Source organism: Poecilia latipinna, unplaced genomic scaffold (genome assembly GCF_001443285.1).
Source record: "Poecilia latipinna isolate Pla-1442-1.1 unplaced genomic scaffold, P_latipinna-1.0 Scaffold1500, whole genome shotgun sequence".
NCBI lineage: Eukaryota > Metazoa > Chordata > Actinopteri > Cyprinodontiformes > Poeciliidae > Poecilia > Poecilia latipinna.
In genome coordinates this window covers 42,888-53,487 of record NW_015114116.1, presented here as the reverse complement: position 1 = coordinate 53,487, position 10,600 = coordinate 42,888, and the positions used below count along the sequence as shown (strand labels likewise).

The window sequence follows — 10,600 nt, the reverse complement described above, 5'->3', positions numbered from 1 at the left end:
ACCACCTGAAGAACATTTCCAGGATTAAAGTACGAAAGTCCCAGCAAGATCTAGAGAAACTCATCCATGCATTTAATTAGTCGCATTGACTACTGCAACAGTGTCTTCACAGGACTGAATAAAAAGTCAATCAGCTCAGATTTCTGGTTGCAGCCTACGCTGCATCCCCACAACCACAAGCAACATTCAGTTTTTATGTTCCTTTACTACAAACGTCCAGAAAACTACAAAACTGCTGAAACACTGAGTCCCTTTTTAAATCACTGCTAAAGAAAACATTTGTTTACAGCCAAATTTGATAAATAACAACTGTAACATCATGAATCGTATTCAGTTATTAAACATGTCACTGTGATTTAATGTTTTTTGCTGGGTTTTTATTTTATTCTCCTTCTAATGACGCAAAGCATTTTAAACTCAGGCAATATTTCATTTCAACTGACGGAACTCTTGTTATTTTTGCAAAGAGTAATGTGCAAATATGTTTTTAGTTGTAGAGATGTATACACCACAAAACCTGCAGGTATAATCCCACAAAATGTGACTCTACGATATTGACTCAGTGGGGCTGAATACAAATGCAAGCCATGTTTTACAGAGTTTAAAAACATGAAAAGTCATGCTTTTTTTTTTTTACTTCGCTTCAAAACGTCACATTAAAACGTGGTTTGTATTTTCTTATCTGCTTTCAACGACCGATAAATTTAACCTGTCAGAACAGATTATACACGTAATTTGTGTCAGTTTGTATTTATAAACTAGCTGCTAGTTAAGGAGGGCTAACTGGCTCAGTCCGGAACTCAGGCTATAATTGAAACATGATAGACTGAAATCAATTCCAAATATTATATTTGAACCGATTAAAACGATCCAAAGAGCACAGTAACCGTTATAAAGTGAGTTTTGACTGAGTCTGGTTGAATGTTGCTATGCTACGTTAGCTAACCAGCTAGTTATCTTGTCGGCATATTTCCCCGTTTTTACGGTTTGGTTTATAACTGAACAAGAAGCGAGAAAAACAAACGACATCTTGTGCTGACCTGAACAACTTTGGAAAATTCCTCATAAACTCGTTTTTTCAAATGTGCTGCCATGTTCTAGCTAAAGCAGCTAGCTGATGTTTCACACCAACAACACAGAATTGTCCCTTTCAGGTTTCCGTAAGAACTCATACTACCAGAGTGGAACGTGAATGTAATGTTCAGTTTCCTTTTGTAAATTACGCTTTCACTTTATGTACATATTTATGTCGATTTATATCTTTTAATAAATTGTTATTTACAGATTGTTTAATGTTTATTGAAAGAATTAGGTGTACCCATTTTATTTATCAAGTTTTCTAACAAATATTTGTTTTAATTAACCAATTTCATGTTGATATTTAAATAACCAAAAATCAGCCAAAATTGTGTGGAAGAATGAATAAAATCAATCAATCGATCAATCAATCAATCAATCAATCAATCAATCAATCAAATTTTATTTGCATGCACATTTCAGCAGCAAGGCATTTCAAGGTGCTTTACATAATTTAAAAAATAAGAACAGCATGTGACATTGAATAAACAGTAAGAAAGAGAAAGAGATTTTGAAAAAAATCACTGTTCCAATTAAGTATTTCTTTATTTCAAATTATTTTACTGCAAATTCTCGTTGATTCAGCTAAAATAAACCAAATTAATCAATCAAGAAAATAAGATAGTCATTCTTTAAAATAACATGTTTAGGATCTAACGTACTGTAGCATTATGCTCTGCAGGATATGTATTAGTTTCAGCTGTTATAATAGGACATAAATATTAATTAAATATATAAACAAACCTCTGAGGCATTTACCAAACAGCTGGAGTTACACAATGTACTGATTTACTGAATTAAACTTGCAATTGATTTTATTTAGAGGTAGAGTAAGGATGCAAATGCACAGCACGCTTATGATTTTTATTATTACTTTCTTTCTACTTTTTGTTGGTCTGTTACATAAAATCCAGATGAAATACATTAAAGTTTGTGACTGTAGCATTAAACAATATGAAAAAGCTTCTGGAGTATGACTACTTTTGCAAAGTAGTGCAGCGCTTTCCTATTTATTTGCTGCAACACTAATGCTTCTGCACTTCAGTGTTACTTTAATGCAGGAGCAGCAAAGTAACAGCGTCAAGTAAAAAGTTTGATATGAGAACTAAGAGGAGGTGACACTAAAATGAGAGTTATTCCAAATGAGAACAGCTTGACTTTAAATCAATTAAAGCTGCATGGAGAAAAAGAAATCTTGAAATATCTGCAGCTCGTTTGCAAGGTTAACATTTTAATAAGCAAACATTTTCCTCTAAGATAATCTAACTGAAGCACAATGTGTGTCAAACAGCTGCAAAATCTTACCAAGTATTTTTGTTTAGTTTCCGGTGCAAATATTTTATTACACTTGAAATAAGACAAAGCCAAGGTACAAGTAACTTTTCAGTAAGATATAGGAGCTTGTTTTAAGTGAATAATTCTTGACCGTTTACAAAAAGTACAAATTCTACTGGCAGATTATTTCACTAACAACGTGGGAAAATGTGTTGTTATGAGTAGATGTGTTTACCTTGACCATAAAATTGTGCAAATTGGAATTACAAAAATATATTCACTTAACGGAAACTTGGCTATTTCAAAAAAATGTTCAGCTAGAATGAGATTGTTTTATGGTTGTATCAAAATGTGATCAACAGCCAGATGTTACTACTGGTGGAAAAGACAAAGAAAGTGACAGGAAGTGGTAGGAGAATGATGTTGTAAAATGTTTTTTTTATGATTTATAGCCTGGACAAACTTAAAGAAACATGATTTTAATTGCATCTATTAAATGTAAATCCCACAATTGTGAAATTGTGTTTTTTTTCTACAAAGTTTTGCGCCCATTTGTAATAATCTGCCAGTGGAACTAGAACTTTTTCATCAATATTCAATAATTATTGATTGAAAACAAGCTCCTAAATCTTGCTGAAAAGTTACTTGTATGTCGGCTTTGTCTTATTTCAGATAAACCACACAAAAAATACTTGGTAAAATTGTGTTCTTACAGTGTGTCAAGGGACAGTTGTCTATTTTCTTCACTTTAGGTGGACTGTCAAAGACCCATTCTGCATTTTACAGTTTCTTTGCAGCAAATGGTTCAGTACAGTCTGTCAGTAAACATCCTGCAGCTCGATGACAGCAGCTGAGGTCTTTGCTCTCTTGTGCTCTGATTTCCATGTGAAGAATCCCACGATGCACACCATGAGCGGCAGAACCGCACACAGAACGATCCGGCTGATGGGCAGCTCTGCACGACACTCCTCTGTGACTGGCAGCTTCACAGTCTGGTCCGTGTGGGCATTTTGAAACAGAAAGGAGGATCTGAAGTTCAGAAATGTAACTTTATTGTTCTTTGTGGTGTCCACCTGACAGCTCCACTTCCTGTCGTTGTCCTCCGCTTGCAGCTTTATGCGTAGAGTGACATTGCACCGAGTGTTTTCAGTCAGCTTGTACCTGCACAGCAACAAAATACATATTTTATATTCTGTATAATAAGGTCTTCAGCATAGATTGTATCTTATCATCCAACACTTTGAATAGGTCTAGCGCAGGGCGTCAGAGTCAGTTTCATTTTGGGCCATATCAAAAATCTGAATGTTCTTAAAGGGCCGGTTGTATGTATTTATAAAGCCCATTAAACTGTTAAAATATGAATAAATTTTATGATTGCTTTTGTGGTTTTTTCAATCAAAATCACAGATCTTGTGGTGCTAATATTGTAAAGGAATTTTTTGATACTTTTGTTAATGTATGATGTTAAATGTAACATTTTATTACTCAACGTAAATAAGACTTTGTCTTATTTAAAGTTTACTATGATATTTGTGCTAGAAACTAGACAAAAATATTTGATAATTTTTACAGTGAAAGCTTTTAAATGAGTTAGTCACCATTAGCTTTAGGCTGGGGATCCCTTTCAAAAACCCACAGACAATGCTTCAAAAATATCTAAAGAAACATCAACTTTTAGATTTTTTTTCTCACTTTTAGTCACTATTCAATAAATATTACTTTCTTTTAGCATGAATGCTGCTTTGTATCTTCAGATTTTAGCTGGAAATGACTTCTGTGGTGGAAACCTTTAATAATTATCATTTGAGAGCAAATCAAAACAACATTTTTGAGGTAGAGTTGAGAAACTACAAATAAAATCTCAAGACGGAATTTGAAGCTAAACTAGCTATCTCACCATGTTAGCATTGATCCACTGCTTTCTGCGTTTCCATTAACTATAACAATGCCCGTATTGGAAGTACAAAAATAAATTCACTTAATGAAAACACATCAATTTCACCAAAAAAAAACAACTCACATTTTTGATTAAAAAGAGAGAGAGAAGCGTTTTTGCGCCTCGATGAGGTGGTTTCTCAGCTGTATCGATGTGTTTCTCAAAACTCTAATGGAAACTTTTTTCACGTCAGACGAGTCACGTGATCAACAGTCGGCCGTTAATACATCGCAAATAACAACGAAAACGACAGGAAGTTGTAGGAGGATAATAGTATTTGTTTTGCTTTGTTTTTCGGACAATGTGCAGTTCACAGCATCACACAGTTAAAAAAAAGACGTGTTTAATCCATACAACATTTGTAAAACTGCCGACTACAATTCCCCCTAAACACAGCATACGTAGCCGCTCCCAGTGTGGCGGCGGCCATTTTATCTGATGGCCGATAGATGATGAACGCTGGCGCCATGGCTGAATTATGAATATATATCATAAACTGTTTACATGCTTTGCTGCCAGGACTTTTAATAATTCATCTCGCAACCTTGTTTACATGTGATAATAATTTAATTTCTTATTTAATGGAAACACCGCAATTGCGAAATTGTGGAGGTTTTGACATTAGCAGAATATAGACCAGGGGTGTCCAAAGTCAGTCCTGGAGGGCCGGCATCCTGCATGTTTTAGTTCTCTTCCTGGTGGTAGTAACAACCTTTTCAGCATGTAGGTGTTCTTCTTAAGCCTTCTAATGGGCCATTATTTGATCCAGGTGCGTTAAACCAGGGAGAGAACTAAAACATGCAGGATGCCGGCCCTACAGGACCGACTTTGGGCACCAGTGATATAGACAAAGATTTGCATACACCTACAGTGGAAATGCAGTTAGTTACCAACCAGCACTTGATGGTGCATAAAGGAGGTAATATAGTCATTTGGATGAGGTTTATTGGAGCACAGAGCATCTATAACACTGGGAAACATTGCTTAGAGTGAAATTAGAGGCATCTGTCCGTCAGCAGAAGCTCGGCCCAAACTGGGTCATCAACAGGAAAATTATGGTTTCACTCAAAGACAAGTAGAATAACCCTGTCTATGCAGAGGTGTCGAACAGTGAAGCTGATTAGTGAAGTAAAAACATTACATTAGCTATGTTCTCTCTTTTTCACACTTTAAACCACAAAGTACTTCTGATGAAACTGAAACAACTAAATTTCTCTCAGCAAGCATTAATCTGGTCCAAGTCTAACCTTGACTCTAGACATTGGTGTGTTAAAATAAATGGTGTCAAATCTGCAATACAAAAACGTAATCTAGGTGAACCACAAGGGTCGATACTGGGGCCTCTGCTCTTCTGTTTTTAAACGATTTACCTAAAATGTGCTAACTGCCAACCCTATGTAGACGGTACAGTAACTTAAGCCAGACAAGGTGGAGAGAAAACTATGAAATATTTGCAAGGATTGTCTTATTTTAAATTCAAAATGTGTCTGTTTTTTGCACAGTTTTGGCCCTGAGTGTGTTGTTTTGTCATCAGATGGCTTTTTTTTTTGAGTCTGTGTAATTCAGTTAATGATGAATCTGATACAAAATTAGTTAATGATTATTTCAATAATGGATTCATCAAGATTACACTGTAAAAACACAAAATCTTACCAAGTATTTTTGTCTAGTTTCTAGTAACAAATAACTTTTCAGCAAGATTTGGGGCTTATTTAAAAAAATAATAATTCCTTGATATCAATTTTTTTAAAAAGTACTAGTTCTACTAGCTGATTTTTTCACCTATAAAAAGACTTTTTCCCTTGTTGTTCTCAGTGGAACTAGTATTTTTTAATTAATATTAGCTTAAAACAAGCTCATGTATCTTCCTGAAAAGTTACTTGTAAGTCAGTTTGGTCTCATTTCAAGTTTACTACAATGTTTATACTAGAAACTAGACCAAAAATACTTGGTAAAACATTTACGCAAGTATGGTTTGAACACCAACCCGAAAAAACACAAAATCTTACCAAGTATTTTTGGTCAGGTTTCTAGTGCAAATACCTCTATACATTTGAAATGAGACAAAAGTAACTTACAAGTAACTTTTCAAAAAAGTTATAAGAGCTTTTATAGTCAATAATTAAATAATTATTGAAAAATAATTGTTCACTTATTACAATTGAACTGCCACTTGTAACTGAAATAATCTGCCAGTGGATTTAAAACTTTTTTTTATCTTTATCTTGCTGAAAAGTTACTTGTAAGTTAGTTTTGTCTTATTTTAATTGAACTAAGATATTTAGACTAGAAACTAAACCAAAAGTACTTGGTAAGATTTTGTGTTTTGCAGTGTAATCCGATTAATGGTTTCAGCCCAGCATTGATCTTTGTAACATGTTTCACTCTCATGAACCTTCTGTCGTCTTTGTGCAGCTGCTTTCCGTCCTCATCCAGCCAGTTGACCCTGAACACGTTGGAGTACGGCTTGCAGCTGCCCGCGTCGTAGTAGGTGAAGAGGATGCAGGTGAGGAAGAGGTTCCCTCCAGGCCGGAGATCTGTGATCGGCGAGCCCAAGCTGACGCTCAGCAGCGACAGGTAGACGTCGGTGACCGCCTCCTTGTTCTCCAGACACACGTACGAACCCGCGTCTTCCATGGTGAGGTCGCTGAGGACGAGGGAGCAGTTGGACGCAACGGCGGTTCTGTTGGATTTGTCCGAGTCGAGGTTGACCCGCCCTCCGGTCACCTCCTCGGTGTAACGGACCCGGCCGCCTCTGAAGAAGGTCCAGGTGATGGAGGAGCAGCCGGCGGAGGTGAATTTGGTGCAGGGCAGCAGGGCGACGTCTCCGATTCTGCTGTAAACAAACACCGAATCCTTCACACTCCTCACACCTGGAGGCAAAACAGGAAGCAGCGTTACGCCAGGAGTTTCTGTCATGTCCTCTTAAAGGAAGATAACTTAAATTAATGATCTTAGAAAATAAAGTACATTAAATCAGAAAATTAATTTAATGAAGTAACTCAATTCATTAAGTGCACTGCAAAAACAGAAAATCTTACTATAGATTTGACAAAAATATTTTGTCCAATATCTTGTGCAAGATATTTGTGCACTTGAAATAAGACAAAACTAACTTATAAGTAACTTTTCAGAAATATGTAGGAGCCAGTAATTTCCAATATGTCAGTCAATAATTTCTTAATATTGATTTTAAAAAGTTCCAGTTCCACTTGCAAATTATTTAACTTATAAGATGGGAAAATTTATTATCATAAATTAAATAATCTGCCAGTTGACCTAGTACTTTTTTTTAAAAATCAATAGTAAGAAATTATTTACAGAAAACAAACTCCTATATCTGGCTAAAATGTTACTTGTAAGTTATTTGTAAGATATTTGCAGTAGAAACTAGAACAAAAATACTAAGTAAGATTTTGTGTTTTTGCAGTATGAAACATGTTGTACACTGAAAAATCACAAAATCATAAGTATTTTTGTCTAGCTTCTCCTGCAAATGTATAATTGAATATTAGAGCCATTCTGTGTCACAATATTTCAAGAATAAAGTCATAATATTGTGACTTTTTTCTGTTTTTTCTTAGTATGGCCCTAATACTTTGGCATGTAAATATCTTATTATTATAAGGTAAGTTCTGGCAGATTATTTCAGTCATGACATTTTTCCATGTTATAAGTGACAAAATTTGCCATCAAAATATGCTTTGTTTTAATCAATATTAAGAAATGATTGGCTTCAAACTAGCTCCTATATCTTGTGAAAAACTTATTTGTAAGTTAGTTTTGTCTTATTTCAAGTGCAATAAGATATTTGAACTAGAAACTAGAGCAACAAAAACTTGGCAAGAGTTTGTGTTTTGTAGCATATACACTGACACACAGACTGGTGCCTTTATTGCTACTAATTATAATAAAAACACAACATTTAATATTAGAATAATAAATTAAAACAAATATAAGAAAAATACATCTGTACATTTAGGATGTAACAGAAGTTTAGTCCATTTGCAAAACCTTTAAATACTCTTAATAAAAAACCAACCCAGACCATAAAACCCGATCAGATGAGACCAAAATGAAGAATCCTACCCGTTTGGAGCAGACATGTGAGCGGCAGGAGTCGGATAAAGACTTGTAACCCCATCATGTTCTTGATTCCACCTCTGCACTGCCGCTCTGGTCGCCTCTCAGCTATTCTGCAACAAAAACTCTTGAGAAAGCAGTTCTGCACTTCCTGTGTGAACCTGAAGCGAACGGGACGGCAGCATCATCTGCAGCCTGCCGGCCAGCAGGGGACAGCATCCTCTATGTGACAATCACACACACACACACACACACACACACACGCACACACACACACACACACACACACACACACACACACACACACACACACACACACATGTTTTAGCTCAGCGTTTGAGACACACTCTGCAAAAACACAAAATATCACCATCTAGTTTCTGGTTCAAATATCTTAGTACACTTGAAATGAGAGAAAACTAACTTAGAGGCAACTTTTCAGAAAGATATAGCAGCTTAATTTAAGTCGATAATATCTTAAAATTCATGAAAAGGTTTTAGATCCACTGCACCGTTACCTAGCAACCACAGCCAAGCCCAGCCCCATTACCTAGCAACCACAGCCAAGCCCAGCCCCGTTACCTAGCAACCCAGCAACTGGCAAATGTTTACATGTCTTGTTTAGTGAAATTATTTGTCAGTGGATCTAGTACTTTATAAAAATCTATACAATGAAATAATTTACTAAAAGGTATTACTGAAAAGTTACTTGTCAGTTAGTTTTGTTGTATTTCAACTGTACTAAGATATTTGCAATAGAAACTAGAAAAGATTGTGTGTTTTTGCAGTGCAGTGAGCAAAGTATCATCTTACTATTCTAAACAAATCTCTGCCCAGAGTCCATCAAATGCAAATATATTAAAATAAAAATAAATAAATGCTCGTCAGCATCAATTTGGCTTTGAGAAATAATTTTCACACTTTTATTTTCCTTCATTTGACGGTGAACGCTTTGACACCTGACAGTAGGATAACGGTAAAATGATATTTTTGATTTGTATATTTGCTTTGTTTTATGTCACACTTAACTGTTAGATGGCCCAACGTATCTTTGGGAAACAGGAAGATGACAGTTTTTTAAACTATATGAATTAAAGTAAACAAAAACTAGGAGCAACACATCATCCTTAACTCACCATCCCCACATTGGAACACGGCTGTGGCTCCATCATGCTGTGGGAACACTTCTTCAGCATAAACAGGAATTTACTGAAATAAAACCTATTTAAGATTGGAAAAAAAAATATTTTTAAAGGATTACAACCCTGAATTTACAACAAGAGCAAAATCCAACAAAAGAATCTGTAGCAAGACTTGAATATTTTTGTTTTCAGACACTTTTCATTCAGTTTGATTGAACTGGAGCTATTTTACAAAGACAGAAGAAAAAATTTAGTTTCTAGATGAGCAAAGCTGGAGATGCAATCCTAAAGATCTGCAGCTGTAATTACAGTGAAGGAGCATTTTAAAAAATGGATTGAGAAGGGCTGAAAACAAAAGCACGCCACACTTTTCAGCTTTTATTTGTACAAAAACTTTTTAATTTTTTTTCTTGTTCCACTTTTTAATCATGCACTACTTTGTGGAAGCCCATCACCTTAAATCTCAGATAAATAACTGAGTATATTAAAACTTTTGTTATGAATTGTGACATTAGTCGTATTGCAGCATCTGAGGTTTTACTGTACTTTTACACGTCTGACTCGTCTGAAGCATCTTTGTGATCAGTGAAGATTAGATCTTATCAAACAGATTCTGTTAATATTGGACAGAATATAATTTTATATGTTAGGATTTTCACATTTCTCTAACACAACACCACTTTACAATGAATATTTTACATTAGTTTATTTGCTTTCTTACGATAAAACAGACAATAAAAGAGACTTAAGAACTGTTTTAACTGTTGACCTTTGGTTGTCTTTGGAAAGTCTGTTATTGCCCAGAGATGTTACAGGATGTTGGTAGAACTGGCATTTCTTATACTGAAATAAAAAATAAAAAAATCTTCTGATCTCTTTTGTTGTTGTTACTCAAGCGTTGCTTCTGGTCTGAGGTGTGAAATGCTGTCGTTTGCATCTTTTCTGCCTCTATTCTTCCTTTGTTCTAGGAAGTGTAATTGTGACACGTTGTGGTGAAAACACTGTATCTAGCCGGCACCACGCCTGCTCTGCGGAAACTTGATTTGACCTATAATATTGGGTGTATGGTGTATGTTGTATGTGTGTG

The 10,600-nt window shown here is 35.3% G+C and overlaps 2 protein-coding genes and 1 long non-coding RNA gene across 3 annotated transcripts in view; 1 reads left to right on the top strand and 2 right to left on the bottom strand.

Annotated features, from left to right (window-relative positions):
* ints4 (integrator complex subunit 4) overlaps positions 1-1,179 on the bottom strand; it is a 17,909-nt gene extending 16,730 nt beyond the window's left edge. The window contains exon 1 of the mRNA XM_015057930.1: positions 1,041-1,179. Coding sequence (XP_014913416.1) covers positions 1,041-1,094 — 54 coding nt within the window. The 5' untranslated portion in view covers positions 1,095-1,179. The remainder of the gene's footprint in view (positions 1-1,040) is intronic.
* A 1,876-nt stretch (positions 1,180-3,055) lies between these two features.
* On the bottom strand, positions 3,056-9,270 carry LOC106963171 (uncharacterized). The gene is made up of 3 exons (XM_015057931.1): positions 8,378-9,270; positions 6,684-7,161; positions 3,056-3,513 (listed from the first exon to the last, which is right to left on the bottom strand). The coding sequence occupies exons 1-3, from the start codon at positions 8,433-8,435 to the stop codon at positions 3,171-3,173; spliced, it is 879 nt and encodes a 292-aa protein (XP_014913417.1). The 5' UTR covers positions 8,436-9,270; the 3' UTR covers positions 3,056-3,170.
* LOC106963173 (uncharacterized) lies at positions 4,401-6,989 on the top strand. The gene is made up of 3 exons (XR_001428136.1): positions 4,401-4,547; positions 6,704-6,794; positions 6,899-6,989. It is a non-coding gene; the product is annotated as an uncharacterized LOC106963173 (long non-coding RNA).
* Positions 9,271-10,600: the final 1,330 nt, after the last annotated feature.

Bases quoted from the DNA above. Each gene is read 5' to 3' on its own strand.
- LOC106963171 (XM_015057931.1), bottom strand. From the start codon at position 8,435: ATGATGGGGTTACAAGTCTTTATCCGACTCCTGCCGCTCACATGTCTG. The intron at 7,162-8,377 runs GTAGGATTCTTC...TTTTGCCTCCAG, and splicing joins CACATGTCTGCTCCAAACGG to GTGTGAGGAGTGTGAAGGAT. The intron at 3,514-6,683 runs GTTCATGAGAGT...GTTGCTGTGCAG, and splicing joins CTGCACAAAGACGACAGAAG to GTACAAGCTGACTGAAAACA.